Raw genomic sequence first — 17,626 nt, 5'->3', positions numbered from 1 at the left:
CATTGCAGAGCCAATCCAATGTTTTAGACCCGCACAGTGACAACAGTCGTGTAACCGTAAACACTATCCTACCAGCAACATGAGCATGCCAGGATGGCCCATCCAAATCACCGAAGAAAACTTCAGTTAGCTGAAAATATCTTAGTGGTCAAACACCAACGGTCACTGTCACCACACATTAATATGACATCAGGACTGTCCTGAGGTAATTTTCTTCATCCACTGGGACACAAGGATGACCTGAAAGCATTTTAGTGGTCAAAAGGTCAAGGTCACTCTGACAAGTTGCGGAGGCACAAAACCATGATGTGGTATTTCTAGACACCAATAAAATGAGCTAATTATTTGCTCCACTGTCAGTATGAAAAAAAAAAGACTTTCCCATAGAATTACCATAAATGTCACACTCCTGCTTTGCTACGCAGAAGAGAAAATGTTAACTGATGTTATTTAAAGCATCTCAACGAACATAAAGCTGTCATTTACCCTGCAAAGACCATCTGTGTGCTGTAATAAATGAATGAGCTGAGCTCTGCTGAGCCAGACTTCCATGCAGGCCTATTCTGCAACAGAGATCTTCCATTTAAATTCACTGATCTTGGTGCAATTAAGGATTTATTTGAGACTGAATGCAGCTGCACTGCTGTTCAGCACATAAACTCAGTGAAATATCCTCTAGACAGTAGCTGGACTCAAAATCTGGACCAGCTGACATGACGTGATTTGTTTCTCATTGTTGTGACCAGTTCCTTAGAAACTGAACCAACAGTTGTATCGATGGTGACGAGCCTTTTCCACAGCGTCGGTTCAGCTTTCCATATTTTGAATAAATGTTGATGATCAAAGAGATGTGCTGTCAATTTATCCGGCTACAAAATCCAGCTCATTTTCCCAAACAGTTTGTAATTGTACATCAGAGGAGTGGGATGAATAAATCATCAGCGCTGACTGACTCTACAACGCAGGGACATTGTGAGCTGAACGGAATGATGAGGACGCTCTCTGGTCCGTCATGGCAGCCAGAGAGTGGCACAGATGAGGAATCCGGAGAATGCTTTCTTGGAGACGGTGTAATCGTGAGAATGAGAATCAAACTTTTAAAAAAAATGTCAGATGACCAACACGGGAATGTTTAGCGAGTTGTCTTTGAGGAAGAAGAGGTTTATAAACACGTCACAGGGGCCTGCATACCTGCTCCATGTACGTCGTTCAGGTGTTTCGATGTACGTGTGTGTGTGTGTGTGTGTGTGTGTGTGTGTGTGTGTGTGTGTGTGTGTGTGTGTGTGTGTGCCCATGTGGTGGGTTTTTGGTACCTAAATGCCACCACTCCAGATATTACCACTGACCATTGCAGGACCCCTTGCCCTCATGGAAACAACAGATTACCTAAATACACACAAAAATATCCAAGAAAAATTAGATCAAGAAAAAAAGGCTAAGCCATCTGGCCCTATGGGGCAGGTGGGACATGAGGAAGCAGTCCTGCGAATTAAAATTTTTTTAAAAATGAAAATAAAAAAACAGGGGGGAGGTGGGAGCACATTTGTGGTTACCACTAGGTGGTGCTACAAGTAATCTACCCCAAAATTGACAGATTTTTTGAGTACTCCTGCTTAAAGACGAGGTAAATTCCAGATAATACATAACAAGAGTTCAAATTTGATGCGTTTTAGTCTGGGGGGGGGGGGGTGCAGGCTTGTCCTCAGATAACACCTTCTCTGCGGTTTCGCCTTGAAAACACCAACACATTAATTTAATGCAGCCAGACACCAGAAATGCTGCCAGCTCTTAGTCCACTTTGTCTGAAGACTTTAGCTTAAATGTAATTTCAGTTGACCAGAGTGCTCCCTTCATATCACATCACTGGAAAATAGATTTCTTTTAAACCTGGACGCTGAATTCTCCAGCTCGGAGTTGCTACTTCACAAAACTACATCTTACAAGATCTTTTCTGTTTCGCATCAAACCTCCTGACTGGCAGTGAATCTTGGGAGCCACAAATGTTTTGTATTCACGGCCACTTTTCTCTTAATTGAATTTTCTGGATGAGGGGAGCCAAACGTCCCATAACCAGGTATAGATTAAGAAAAAGGATCCCCAAGGGCACGAAAAACCCTGGTCCTCACTCTGCCTTCTCTAGAAGAAATGACCAACCCCATGGTCAATATCAGCAGCCATGCACGTCTTCCATCATACTGGATTCCCACCACATGATAGTAACAGCACAGCTTTGATTGTAGTCAGCAAGTATTCCTTCACTCAAAAAAAGGGGTCAGCAAGTGTGTTAATATATGTAGTATAAGGCTATTTGGGAGCGGTCAAAGGGCGGTTTTGACTCGTGAAGTCTGTGCCGATTTGGCTGCGTCACTGCCCAACCTGGGTGTCATCTCTGCTCAAAATCCCTATCCTGCTGTGCGAAGGTGGGGAGTGAGACAGTAGAGTGACGTAACAGCCACAGGCAAGTGCTTTCTGAGCTTTGCCCGCTTGCTAAATGGTAGCTGTCATCTCCCTACAGGCTCACGGCGGCAGACAATACGGCTTCCCTTTCCCTCCTCGGGCCAGAAGACGCACATCATCTCCTATCACAGTCGGCTGCTGTGACGGGCTGCTACAGCCATCTCACTAGAGAGACACACTGCTAACTGCTGCGCACGCACACACACACACACACACGCGCCTGATTTTATATTCCACGCCACACTGCTGCTGCTGAGGTAGCTTAGCTTGTCCTGACTCACTGAAAGTGTATGATTGGCTGTCCGTGGAGAGCACGCAGAGCCTGAAATAAACATCACACGGCTCTTCTCCTGGTTCTGCTGTGTATCAGTGACGCCCGGCTCTCTTCGCTGTCATCGCCCGTCTGTCTGCCGTCAAATCGCGCCACTCTCATCCTCTGAGAGGTTGCATCCATCCAGCCATATGTCCATCAACTCTACTGTAGCGCCTCGGGCGCCGTAAACGCCCCGCACTCACTCAGGCCTGCCCAGCTGTCAGCAGCAGAGAGCCAATCAGTGCCATGAGCAAATGGACACATTAGTGAAAGGATTACCTGCATTAATTAGTAATGAGTCATTATTAATTAAAGGGGAATTGATTGGAAATGGTCCAATGCACAAGATGCTCACAGCTTTGAAAGAAGTGTTGATTTAACAAAACACTAAATCAAATATTCATTTGACAGGTGCTCACATTTACACACTTCAACTCCCCTCCCCCACCCCACATTTGCAACACAACGCCATGCTCGGGAGGATTTTGTAGGAGCTGTCTTATGTGTGGTTATAAAGCGGCGTCACTCGCCATTTTCTCATACACACTCAGTGGTGAGGTAAAGAAATCTGCAATTTTCCCGATGATTCTGTGTTTCACTCTTTACTGCCAATTAGAATTACATTTCATTTCAATGCCAACACTACGGCCAGGAGGATGTCACGGAAAATCAGTATGGATTTTAAGTCCTAGTTAAAAATGAATTTAAAAACATGAAATTTCCGTTTGCAGGTTAACAGTCAGCAAAAGGGAGGAGGTAGCGCCCTCAGGATTGCTAGCAGGAGTCGCTGTTTTTAAACATTCTAGCCTCGGTAATTGGATTTGCTGTCTGAAGACAAAGTTTGGGAATATCTGTAAATACGACGCAGGGGAAACAGCAGTTTAGCAGCAGAGTTAAAGATCTGCTAAATTTTGAAAAAGTGATTTCCATCTCTTGCTTGCATGTTTACCCTTTAAAAATAAAAAAAAAAGGCAACGACGACAACAACAAAAAAAACACTTCAAGCAAGCGAAAGTAGTTTGGTATGAAATTCAGATTTTCTTTCGACCTTCTCTAATTTGACATTGCGAAATGGACATCAAAATATGACCTAATCAGAATAGAGTTTTTATATGTCTGATCACATCCGGGTAAACGTGGCTTTTGTTATCCCTCCTGACAAAACACACACACACACACACACACACACACACACACGACGTTCAAGAGAGCAAATCAGCATGTAAACAATCAGTGTCACACATGTTGCAACATCCATGTCACCTTTTTTTATGCCCCCCCCCCCAAAAAACCCCAAAATGTATACATATCAAATTCAGTGCTTATTTAATTGTTTTAAAACCACATGGATGCCCTACAACACCAAGATCCCATGGCCAGAGTTGGAAAGCACTGGCTACAGCTGGACTCAAACCAGTGACCCCCTAGTTTCAAGTGTGGAATCATTAGCATTGCAAAAAGTCAAGACAAAGACATTGCAGAGGTTTGTTTTTTTTTGCAGCAGCACATCTGACTGATGAGGTTAGTTGTGGTGCTGCTGAAGTAGAAGATCAGACTCTGCGTTTTCTTTCATCCTTGAATGACTCCTCTGTGGACAGAGAGACGAGACAGATGCTGCTCATCTAAAACCACTATAATTGACTCAGCAACGCTGCTGTCAGATCTGTCAGAAAGCTTCTACCACACCCTGAAAAGCTGAAAGCAACGATTTAGTGCAGTAATTGCTGTTAGCGAGGAGAATGGATGCTAGAAAATGTTTAAGGACAACAGCTTTATGTCTGGGGAGCAAAGCTGACACTTGTAAACTGGCTACAAAACGGCTTGTGAAACCAAGTTGGATCTTAAAAATGAGGAGCAGTCCTGGTACAGCAAAGAGGCTGCATTTCTCACTTCAAACGGTGCTTTTCCCAAATGTTTTTAGGCAATAAAAGTGCCAGAGTGGTTTGACAAGATCTGGGGAGCTGTGCTCACTGAGGTAGTTAAGGTCGGGCCAAACGTCATTGACTGGACTAAGTGCTCCGCTGAAAACGGTGTGGCTCAATCAATGTGGCCTCTAATGGTGCAGGGCAGAGCTCCCCAAAGACCTGGGCTGTAGACCAATGTGACAGAGTCATCCTTAGGTGCCAGAGTCACGCTCCTTCTGGCTGACCGGCTGCTCCGAGACTCAGTCCCACCTCCGATAGCGCCGGTAAATGAAAATGCCATTACTCAGACGGGCCGTCGATGAGGGAGGGGGGCAGCGGTGGCCGGTACAGAAGAGAGCTTAACTGCAGCTGACACTTTTTCCAATGACGAGTTTATAAATGGATGCAGAGTTCAGAATAATGAAAGTAGAATCTATTTAATCTTCTGCTGTAACATTGCTACTATCAACCCTCCATTACTTTTACTGAATTGGAACAAATTAATTAGTTATTCATTTGGACAGATAAACGATGAGTATATAGGGCAAGAAAGGAATATTCCTCTCCTCTTTCTGAACCAGTGATACAGGTTTTCTGGGCCATTATTTTGGGCCTGACTGATTTTCACTTGGCTATCTGTTAATGTAACAGTTTCTTTTCCAGACAAATAAGGCAGACGAAGCAAACGCCTGCAAATTGTGTGAAATGATTAAATCAGTTCATTTGTTCACTGGTTTTGCTGGAGACCATACTGGTTCCAGTTGATAGAAGACATCCTTGGCTGTAATATCACCACCTTATAGGTGCTGGGGGGGGCAAAGGCATATATTTCTTTGGATGGCAAAAAGTTGCATTAATGTCCTTTATTATTTCGTGATTACATGAATATTCAAAACAAGTGAACCGGCCCTGGCAACGGCTTTCTTTGACCTAAATCTGAAAGTTTTGAATGAAACTTTGGCAAAAGTACAGAATCCAGGTAAAAATTTAGATTGTTAGAAGAATTTGCAGAGTGAACCACAGATGACCTTTTTACCTACTTGCGGTATATTTTCAGTATCTGCCGAGTTTGTACTCCTCCGAGCTGATGTTTGGAAAAGAAGCACCAACTCTGGAAACTAAGAGTGTACTCGACGTGATCACACGGGCTTCTCAGTCTATGCACACGTCTGTTCTGGAGCATTTATGACCCTTCAGATCATCTCTGAATCAGCAGTTCAACCCACCTTCCAATTCCTTCTTTGCTTTGTATCATCAGAAGTGTTTTCTAAGCTGTCGACATCAAAGTGGATGTTTTTTTGGAGCAGTCTGCCGTGATTATCGTCTTCTTGCTGCAGCAGATTTGGAAACAAACATTTTGATGAGTGGGACACAACTCATTCATTTCAATTCAAGCCGTTCATTCCTTTGAAAAGAACTATTTTCTAGGGTTGCTCCGATTTCACTTTCAGTCTCGATACAGATACCTGGGCTTAGGGTAGGTGTTCACAACATTGTTAAAAGGTAGACTGTGCAACATTTCACTTAAAAAAAAAAAAAAAAAAGACTTAGTTAATTCATCTGGCTTATTCATGACTTGTGGTTCCCCAGACATGAGGTGGTGACTGCGTCTGCAGAGCCGCTGCCCTCGGTCTGTATTTCACTGTTTTTGTTTTGTCAGGATGGGGAGAAGGTGATTACACCCCCCCCCCCCCACACACACACACACACACACACACGCCCCACCCCACCCCAACCCTGCCAATCACACCGCGCAGGTGAGGTTGGGCATGAATAAAACACAGAGACTTGGGGAAATTCATTGCTGGGTAAATGCCAGACGCACATGGAGCAGCCAAAAAAAATGAAATACAGTCCTGTGTTTAGCTTGTACTAACCAGTGTTTAGCTTGAGCTAGCTGCTGGTTCACCACGTGTCTTACTCTCAGGGGGGGGGGGGCGTATGTCTGTGGTGCGGTTAAGTCCAGGAGAAGGGGCCCAGTTTGAAAGAAAGTTGTGTTAACAAGCAGTAACCAACCATACTACAGAGTCCTTGGGAACACTGAGCTTGTGCACCCCTCTACCTACACAGCTAGGCTAGCACTGCTAACGGCAATGTTGGCTGTAAGACACAATGCGATGGGTGAAGTTGTTTCAACCATTTATTCAGATTTGAGGAAGCAGTATTTTTCCCAAACCTCAAGGGTCAACTGAGTGCAAATCACCTGGAGACCCACCTGTAACATTTCTCTGCCTCTGATCGGCTAGAACACAATGCCTTTGGGTGTGTGACGTGTGACCAGTCAGGGTCAGAGCCAATCAGCGGGAAAAAAAGAGCAGGTCATCATGGATGGCGTGCCACCACACATTACTGTATCCCTGCAGATGGGCTGAAGCATCAGCTGATATGATACCAGTGTTTCATTACGAACCTGAATGCCTCACTGTGTTGAGGAGACTGGGATTTTTCTTTGTGAGTAAGGCACCGTCGCATTCATCTCTGACATTGCTTTCAAAATCGCTCAAAAATGCAGAACACACGCATACAGATACATTTTGTGAATTGGTATTACTAACAAAATAACAAATAATCTGGAGCAAGTAGGACGGGATAAATACCGTGCTTCTGAATTGCAGAGCCTTTCCTATAAGCTGTGGTCGTGCTATCAAACTCTCCTCAAAGCTACCGGCACGCTGATGCATGACGTAGTCCGCCGAACATAATCCAATAACACAGAACTCAATTTAATGGAGTCACCTCTCCTCTCCTCTCCTCTCTGGCCTTCCTTTCTAAACTGACTTCACTATCATTATTATGATGTATTGTGTTTTGTTAGGCTGTGTACCTGTTGTCTATCTGTAATGCACTTTCCACTCCGTAAAGCACTCTGGTCAACTTTTCTCATTTTTTTGTTGTTGCTTTTTTTTTTTTTTTTAGAAATAAAGCTGACTTGACTTAATAAATTAGCCAACTGATATCAGTCCAGCCATTTGAGTCTGTATCGGCCGACCTCAGTATACATATCGTACCAGTAATGGCTCAGCGCATCCCAGGTATTTCGAGGAGAATCGAATAAATTATAGAACTTTAATGTGTGTAAAAGCACAAGTACAAGCACCATTTCCATCTTCCACAGTTGGAGTGAAGATCGACCGGTGACTGTTCTCCAAACTGTCCTGTCTTTCTTCCATGTTTGCCTTTTTTTGGTGCTTTTCCAGAGAGAATCTAAAATTACACCCTCTTTCCCTTCCACCAATGTCCTGCTCTCCACTAACAATGTCCACACACACACACACACACACACACACACTTAGATGAAAGGCTCAGCCTTAATGACAAGGTACACCGTCCACTTAATACTTCAAAGATTGAACTGAGGGGGCCATGATACCCTCCCTCTGGCTGGCTCTCCGGGATTCACCGCAATTAGCCATGGCAGGAACCAAACGGAACCTGCCCAGACCCACAGAACCTTCATCAGCATCCCTCCCCCAGTAACCGGCCTCCAAACAAACAACAAACAGAAGATACTAAGCTGAACCAACACACACACACACAAGTCAGTGTAACATATGAACAAATAGAATTGAGCCAGGAAGTAAAATTTCAATGCAACTTACTAGCTGCAAAGATGGAAAGAAATGAATGATACTTTTAGATGGGAGTTTGTCTTTGTTTTGGGACTTGCCTCCGTAAGGTATAAAATCCACCGAAACAAAAATCCTGCTCAGATATCCCTGCAATTTCTACTGCCATGTTTAAACACTTGGATTAGGGATTTAAGCACCGTTTACATGACATCCTCATGTAAAGTTGTCTGATGTAGTTCTCAGCAAACAAAATCCTGGTCACGAGCAGATCTGGACATAAACCCTGATCATCAACCTCAGTACGACAGGTGCCGGGACCTTTTCCAACTCTGGATCCAAACTACTCGAGGGAACTCTCTCACCACCATCATTTGTACAAAGAACAGTTCTAAGGAGTTCCCGGAACTTGTTTGTTTAGACTGACCGACTCACCTCAACTCCACCGATTGCAAAGGGTTTCACTAAATGTTTCTTATGACACTTGCTAGCTGTTTATTGCATGTTATGTCACGATAATTATGTCTTATTGTTTACGCGTATTTAGATTTTTTTAAGCATTTGTTTTTCATTTGTTGTAAAGTCACTAAAAGTGTTTTAAAAGACATAAATGGTATTATTGATACGATTAAAGGGTTCCATGAAAGTGGTCTCGGAATGGGATTTGTTTTGTTTCTTGTCAAATAAAGAAGTTAGGGACTTGTTTCGCATTTTGATTGGCATTTGCATTCACCAGTAGTGCTGAATGTGTGTAACACCCTTTGCATGACAACTATTGCAAAAGCTGGTTTTACACGTTTCCTGTTTATGGGTGCAGCAAGATGAATAAGGGTCTGTGTCACGTCAATTCTATGCAGACGGCCTTTGCAAACGTTGCATGCTGGTCAGTTTGTTGTGACCACACAGTCTTGCGTGTGAACAAGGGCGGGAAGATGCTTTTATCAGTGACTGAATATGTCCAGTATATCAGCGCATCACATGATGGGGACAGGGAGGGCATAAAAATATGGAAAATAGGGTGAAAAATTAGAACACGCCATTGAAATTGAATTTTTTTACAGAAAGAGAAGAGGGATTTTGGCATGATAATCCTTTGATATCGGGGTTTTTTTTCTTTATTACGCACATTTGTCAACTATCAGTCGATAAATGGGTTAACACAGGGACACGGGATTTACACACTAGCACAGGAACATGCATTTTCCATTTCATGGGACCTAGAACAGCCTCCATTTCAGTCACTCATACACTGGCATCATCTGTGACGCCATTAGCTCTTTAGGGGCTTAAAATTACAAAGTTTTTTTTTTAAAAAAAACATAGCTTCTTTTATGTCTTTGAGAGGATGAAAGTTGTCTACAGAAACAAAACAAAAGGCAATCCCAAGCTTAAAGGGCAGGACAGATCAGTTACCCGAAGCTACAAACAAAGACAGAAGCATCTAATCATTCAGTCCCCCTGGTGAGATCAGCCTCACGTCCCCCCCGGCCAGCTATTAAAGCCCTCCAGTCACATCCTCCATGTTTCACTCCTTAATACGGATCACGGCCACAATCATGCAGCCCTCGGATGACTCAAACTGATGTCACTCGATCACAAAGATTTTTTAAAAAGAGAAGCCTTTACAAATTAACATAAGAGCCCATGATTCAGAGCAGCAGGTTGGTAATTGCGGCTCTTCTCACTCTTAACCGCGTCGATGTCATGTATTCCCATGACAGCATGAGGTCATCGGCAATAAGGGAACACTTTCATCAGCTTTATGGGCCATTTGACTTGAGCTATAATGCTTTGAGGAACAGAAAGTTCGGCGTGCGCTCCTCTCCGGGGTGATCAGACTCCTTTTCCAAACAGGTCAATATTCATAGACGTCGCTGCAGACATTCAGGAGGTTGTCCAAACGTGAGACCATACCAGCATCCCCTTCCCCTGCCTCCATCCATCAAAACACACTTCACCCACCACCCCTGGCCTCTCACGCCTCCCCGTCCTCCCACTCAGTGCCATAAAAACACTGGTTTCCTCACTAGGACAGATGTAGCTGCATGGCACCATTAGCTTGCATCCATCAACGCCTCTGCAGCGCCAGATAAGGGAGGGCGGGGGCGGGAACATCCTACTTGTATAATTAAGTAATTACAGGCAATTCATGATGGAGCCCTGTACTTGTTGTGCTTTTGCAACAGCTAATAAGTCACACTGACAGGGCGGGGCAGCGGGGGGCACAGCTCAGCTTTGTTTTTTGCTTTTTGCCTTTAGCTCACTTGAGTCATGTTACCCAACGATAAGAGCCTCTAAACAGTCTACAAATCTCATTAAACAACAACAATAACAATATATTAATCAGTTTAATAAAGTTTGCCAGTGTCTCATATATTTTCACCTCCTCTCTGCACAGACAAACGCACAGAGAGAGCAGGGCTTCTGACCGTTATACTTAAAGGCCTCTACATATTTGTAACAGATCAGGAATAATTTTAGCAGACCTATTCTATTATAATCTAATAATCCATTTGCTGTGTCCTGTCTCTTCTTCTTCTGGTTTATGCCCTTAGCTTCATTGATGCCAGCCAGGCCAACGTATCATCATCCAGATCAGTATTTGGGGCAACTCCAGCCTGTTGGCTTGGGGTTGGGTCCCTGCCCTCACAGGAGGCACCATCCATGAGACCTCCCCTCACAATTGCTACTCCTTAGCATCCCAAACATGTCACACAAAACATGGACCTTTCGATTCAGGAACTTCCTTGTTATTTGCTACACCCCAGTTTAAAGTTAGCAGTTAGCTTACCACACTGAGCATCTCAAATGGATGATGTTGGTTTGTGATTTGTTTATGTGTTTTATGGTTTAAACATGGGGGCGGCAAGGCTCGGAGGTAGAGTGTGTGTCTAGCAACCAAAAGGTCGCTGGTTCCATCCTCACTTCCCCTGGTGACCATGTGGAAGTGTCCTTGAGCAAGACACTGAACCCCTAATTACTCCTGATGGCCCTACAACAGACTGGCGACCCGTCCAGGGTGAACCCCGCCTCTCATCCAATGTCAGTTGGGATAGGCCTCCCCCGCAACCCTTCAACAGATAAGCAGTACAGAAAATGGACGGATGGATGGTTTCAACATTTCATTTCATAATATTTTAGATAAAAACTCTCAAGAATATTGTTATTTCCCTTGGGGGGGGGGGGTAATACTGTGACATGTCAAGTTATGCCTCAAGATGGATTTTTCAAAACCAGTAATACCAGTACCACCCACACCTTTTGATTTTAAACCCATGGCCACCTTTACTTGGCCCAATGACCCAACTGGCGGTGCAAAGGATCATGACTGTTTGCCGTTCTGGTCCCTCCCTCACAGAGCGACATGTCTCATTGGGGGTTGAATGTATAACTCAATCACACACCTGAAAGAGGGAACTATTCCCTCCCATGCGTCACCGCAGCTGCAGGGACGTTTCACTTCGGCGGACCATTTACTGTTTAAACGATAAAAGACAGTGAGGAGCACCGACTTCTCAGTGGGGAAAACGAGCTTTAGAAATCCAACAAATTACACAATTAACTGGTTTAATTCGGGTTGAACGCCTCACACTCACAACCCAAAGTTCGCAGATGTGCTGGAAAACAACAAGTGCCTTTTTTTTTTAACTTCAGTTTCTGCCTTTGAGGAAATGACCAGCTTTATACCCATAATTCAACTGATTATGACTGTCTCAGTGGTTAAAAAAATGGTACCGTGTCTCCTTCACATCTCTAGAGGACTCAGAAGAGTGAAATGTAATGGAGGATGACAAATTTGACACCAAGCGGAGGCAGTTTCATTCTACCGCAGAGCTAATTCCTACCATTACACCTGAGAGAATATGATCTAAGTTGATTACAGCCTGTTATGGTGATGCAGCAATTTAAGGACGAGGCACCGTCAGGGATGAAAGGCATCACCGAAGCATCTGCACTCAGATCAGCCTCAAGAGTACAGCTGCTTCTGTAACCATCCTGGAAAAATTGTTTTAAAAACAGATTGTGATTCCACAGCAACTTTTGTTGGAGTGGGTGAGAGTAATATAATCACATCTACTTAGGTCACATCCAGGAAAAACAAAAATACAAAAAAAAAACAAGAGCGTATTGCACCAGCACGAAGAGATGACAGCCAATAAAACATGTGAAGGCCTGAAAGTTTTGTTCTGCTGGGGATCAAACACTCACCGTTCTCCTTCCCATCTCCGATGCAGCCACTGATGGACTCACTGAGGCCCAGAGTGGCTGCTGTGGGTATCGGACCCAGGATGGACGCCAGCGATGGGGCTTTTCGTTTTGGAACATCTTGATCCTGGTTCTCCTCCTCCTCCTCCTCCTCTGCTCCTTTCCGTTCCAGTTTTATCAGAGCCTCCAGTGTGAGCTCACCGAGGTCTTTGCCGAAGTGCCTGGCCACAGCCTGAAGCTCCTCCTCCTCCTCCGAGTCATCACTGTCTGCCATCTTGGACGATGAGCAGAGGTTGTTGTCCGTGTCATCGTCAACATCTGGGTAAAGGAAGAAGTCATTTTACAGGACACAGTAAGTTCAGCTCCAAATCAGTCACCCTGAGATCAATAGATGTGTCACTGGAAGGGTCGCGCAGTGTCACGACCAAATTACAGATAAAATGATACACTGTATACGATTGCTCTTACAGTCGCATCTTATTATGCAGGATTTGTAGTTATTATTCGTGCATCATCTTAGTTACCCAATGAAAATACTACAAGTAAGAAACATGCACCTGGGATACTGTGTTTCTGCTCTCTGCGATAGGACGCGTCATCTCCCACTGGCGAGCGGGGGCGGGGGCTTAAATAATGACTGTAGCGTGCTACATTCATCAGATATCCCCAGAAGAAGCAGCAGGCAACTGACTGTCTAGTTATATTTAAGATGACCACTGTGGGCTTTCATGAGCTAATCCCCCACATCGACTGGCTGGCTGCTAGTTAGCTTAGCACAATGACTGGTAGAGGATGGGAAGTGTTAGCATGTCTGTGAAAAATCATCAAGTAAACTTTTTTCTAAAATGGCATTTGCCTGCATTGGAATAACAAAAGCTGTGCATAACATTGGTTGTGAAATAATTTAAAATTACAAGGCATAGCTGCAACTACATCAGTCAATAAAACCAACTACAAGAGAGACTGCTGCTGCGAACCATGGCTTATTTTTTAGAGACGAGGAGGATTCATTCTGGACAAACCAAGATCCTGAACCTGATGTATTGTACGACCTTTGACAGAGGTGGGCCATCACCTCCCACCCACTACCCTTCATTCTGCTATTTAGATTAGTCTCAGCTCCCAAATGCAGAACAAAGGAGGGAAGGGGATTTATTCTCTTGTCTGGTTATGGAGACGAGGGACAACAAGGTTTTCCCAAAAAGTTGTTGTGACCCCTTAAAATTGGATGTTGATATTAGATGCCACAGGTGCAGTGAAACTATTTTGTTTCCTAAACCCCTAAGCACTGTGATAATCACATCCAGACAAAACAATTGGATCATAACTTTGTCCGTCCTTCCACATTCTCGGTCCCTAATTCAAATGTATCCTTTAATCAGCTGTAATTAAAATGTCCTCATGCAGATTCCTGTCCACAAGCTACTTGATTATGTTTTAGACAAAATGAAGCGCCGTCGGAGATGAAAGTCGCTGACGAGCCCACACTGTGCGACAGCAGGGGAATAACGAGGGGAGTGTGTGCGTGTGTGTGTGTGTGTGTGTGTGTGTGTGTCAATGACAGGGAAAGAACCAAAAGTAGAGTTGTGAGGGGGAAAAAAAACAGGAACTTGTTCTTTGCCTGGTTTTTATCCATGGATGAACACAGACATCAGCTCATCCTATCTGAGTGACAAAGGGACAAATTAATCAGAGTAATTTATTGCTTGAAACCCTCCTTGGCCGGAGTATTAAAAGGATTAGTGTGTTGTAGCAGCCAGTAGAAGTTGTCTGACATGGCAAAACGTGTAATTCCCAGGTAATATTAATTAATACTAAGATGTAATTATTACGCATCACTTTGATTGCTTTAATGAAATCAAATCACAGCAAAATCAGCAGTCACTCAGGTACGGCTGTTCTTCCTAAGGAGGTCAGCATTTCCTTGTTTCTTGCAATAGCAAGTTTCTGATCAAGCATGCTGCCCCCTATTGGTTTGGAGTGTTGAATATGAACTATCTTGTTCAGATTTCCCCCCAAATTTAATGTGATGCCAAGACTTTCCTCACAGCTCTGGGCTGTGACAGGATCAACCATGTGACCTCTGGGTAACGTCACACTGCACTCATCTCGCTCACGCACCTTCTTTGGCATAAGCAGCATAAACGCCTCTCAGTTTTGGACGGCTGCTGTGCAGCTCCGTGTCAATTTCATCTTGGAAGCAGTTAATTTCATCTGTTGAAGATGGAAAAAAGAAATCAAATATGAATAAGTTCGCCATGTACTGAGGCTTCCACAGACGTACGCCTGGCGACTGTTGTTACAGTACATTTATTATATCCCTAATTTGGTTTGTTTATCAATATCTAGACATGTAACATCCACACAGAAGAGAGCAACAGCAAGTTATTTAAGTCACACCCACCCCACGAGCCTCTTCTTGTAAGCAAACTTCCCACAGTCTATCAGAGGTCTGCTGTAAAGAGCAAATACTGAGCCAAAATAAACCCAACGTGGGATATGATATGTAGAGACGAGGCGTTGTGTTCCCGACAGGACTGTGGATGAGGTGTGCAGGATATAGACACTGAACATCAAATGGTTATGTGTTCTTGGGTACATAGCAGGCTCCTCTTCTAAACCTTTGGCTAATCCTGTAAAATACATTTCCCTTAATTCCATAATTATAATATAATGTGTTAGTAGATGACGTAAAGTTAATTACATGTGCAGAAACGCACAATGGGGAAGAACTGTTCAATTATTGTTCTTGCTTCTTGCTCTAAGCACATCAAAACCATTCTGATCTACATTTATTTAGTTAAGATTGGCCAACACATCGAAGAAAAGAATCAAGCGTAACCAAATGTCTCCAGTGCGTCAGCCTGAAAATCTTGTGGAAACTTCTTAGCAAAATACAGAAAAGCAGGTGCCCTCAGGTTGAGACCATTATTTCATACTCATACCTTCAACGTCATCCATCTTTTTCTTCAGCTCTATCTCCAGCTAGGAGAAAGACCAAAGTACACACATTGAACAAAAGAATTAAAAAAAAAAAAAAAAAAGTCTGTTCAATTCAAACTTTGTGTGCACCCAACCTCACAGAACCCTGAATCGGTACCTGATGGGCTTTCTTCTTCCTAAGTCCGGCTGTATAACAGGGTGGATCACACTCTTGGTCCAGATCAATCTTCATGAACTCTTCAATGGTCAGCAGACTGGTGGGTGTGTTCTCAAACTCCGTTAGTCTGATGGAGGACAAGTTCCAGCAGGTGAGAGAATATTATGACGAAGTAACAAGTTAAGCTGCAATGAAACCAAACAACATTAACATGAAAACACCCGAACTTGGGTGAAGTCAGAATTTGAGTGAAACTCCACCGGCATATTCATTTTGTGGAAGTACCATTTTGAACTGAGTCATAAACTTCATTCCACCCACCTCTTTCTTAGCGTGCCTTCACACACTTTTACCACACTGACAATTTCTTTGACCGTGCGGCGGAACTCGTGCATACGGGCAGCAACCAGAAGAGCTGGGGACAAGCAAAACACACCACGATGAGATAAAACAGTGGGAACGAGCAGTTACTACATGTACAGCAGTTACCCTTCGAGTCTCTTGCTGGTTGTGTACACCTCCGTCCATCTGTCCAGAAACAGTTTGATAGCACCGTAACTCAGAAACTAACATATGCACCTTGTAAAATTTGGTGGAAAGATGGGTAAGATTACAAGAAATAATTAACTTCAGGAGATGATCCGGATCAAATTGTAGATCCTGGATCCAGAACCCTGACGTAGGCAGTGTGAAGGATATCAATACCGGCGGTTTCGCTTCTTTCTGCTTGTCGTTTAGGTCCAAAGTGACTTCTAATAGCACATTTTATCAGAAGTGAAACCGGATGTTCCTCATGTTCATCTTCAATTATGAAAAAAACTGAGCAAGTTTTAAGAGGAAATAAGACGTTTAAGAAAGCTTCAGGTGTGGTCTGACAGGTGTGTCTTCAGTCTACAAAGTCGGGCAGTGACTCAAAGAGAAGCAGGGGGCTCGCTCCTCCATTTTGGCACCGGAGTTGAGAAAAGTTGCTACTTCTTAACCCCCCTAGCAATGGGCGAGCAAGGCAATTATCGAGGGTGGAGGAACAGATGGGGTGAGATCAGGTTTGGAATCTGACCACAGATCACAGCTATGGGGGGGGGGGGGGGGGGGTGTACAAGCCTGCAGGACAGTATCAGTGCATTTTATTTTACTGGTCTAGAGACGGGACGTCAGTGAGGCAATCTGAGGAGTGGACCGGGGTAGGAGAATTTCGGTGGCTGACCACTACAAAGGACTTCAATAATACGTTCATATTCTGTTGCCATGTAAACTCCTTGGAAGACACATGAATTCATCTACGGTAATTAATAGACATTCGGTAGCTTATGATGTCTTTTAACGAGTAGTTGTTTCTACAGCCGGTGTCACAGGTGCGTTCAATGACAATAACACATTCAGGTGTTGTACGCGGTCAGTTGATCGGTTTTAAACCTCCCAGTAGTGAGGATTGCAAGTGCGCAGGGAGAGTGTGTAGGAACAGAACCGATGCACACCTCCAAGCCCGACTCCTAATTGCAAATCGTGTTTCTTTAATCTTCTTTCGGTTTCCCCATTAAAGCGAGCCCATCTCACTACATCATTATTCTCGTTCATGTTTTATAGTAAACTGAATTCACTCATGTGAAAGGCACAAAGAAGATGTCCTATCAAGCCATTATTTACTGCCTCGTTTCATGGCAGACGCGTCGTTTAATTGCAGAGAACTGTCATCGTGTCTTTGATACCTTCAAGACACTCAGACGCAGTGCTGAAGACTGGATGGATGGGAACGCCTCGGCCCACAGTAGCAAAAGTCCGCCCCCATACCAAAACAGTTTTAAAAAGAGTAACAACACTACAACACTAATATTATGCAATGAATCGCAGCGCGAGCCTTGAAGGAGAACAGTTATATAACCTTCATTAGAGTTGCCTCGCTCAAGAGCCTGTTAAAAGATAGATGCATGCTTTTACATCTACATGCACACTTCTAACAGCCTTTGGGAGGGAAGTGGCTGCCTTTAGCTCCGCTGAGGACTTTCTCAAACATTTCATCGTCGTCATTTTGAACCCACAGAACTGCAAATGTGCTGCTTTGACTTTCTAAATGCAGCATCCT

The 17,626-nt window shown here is 43.9% G+C and overlaps 1 protein-coding gene across 3 annotated transcripts in view; it reads right to left on the bottom strand.

Annotated features, from left to right (window-relative positions):
* The window catches only part of brf1a (BRF1 general transcription factor IIIB subunit a), a 122,468-nt gene that overhangs the window by 62,084 nt on the left and 42,758 nt on the right, over positions 1-17,626 (bottom strand). For all 3 annotated transcript variants that reach the window (XM_086181890.1, XM_086181891.1, XM_086181892.1), the window contains exons 8-12: positions 15,868-15,961; positions 15,547-15,673; positions 15,392-15,431; positions 14,568-14,660; positions 12,450-12,764 (exon numbers count right to left, since the gene is read on the bottom strand). In XM_086181890.1, coding sequence (XP_086038016.1) covers positions 12,450-12,764; positions 14,568-14,660; positions 15,392-15,431; positions 15,547-15,673; positions 15,868-15,961 — 669 coding nt within the window. The remainder of the gene's footprint in view (positions 1-12,449; positions 12,765-14,567; positions 14,661-15,391; positions 15,432-15,546; positions 15,674-15,867; positions 15,962-17,626) is intronic.

This window comes from Aulostomus chinensis, chromosome 17 (genome assembly GCF_037954235.1).
Source record: "Aulostomus chinensis isolate RoL2024-O1b breed Wild chromosome 17, RoL_Achi_v1.0, whole genome shotgun sequence".
NCBI classification, from domain to species: Eukaryota; Metazoa; Chordata; class Actinopteri; order Syngnathiformes; family Aulostomidae; genus Aulostomus; species Aulostomus chinensis.
The sequence above is the reverse complement of the archived record's forward strand: the minus strand, read 5'-3'. Positions and strand labels throughout refer to the sequence as shown.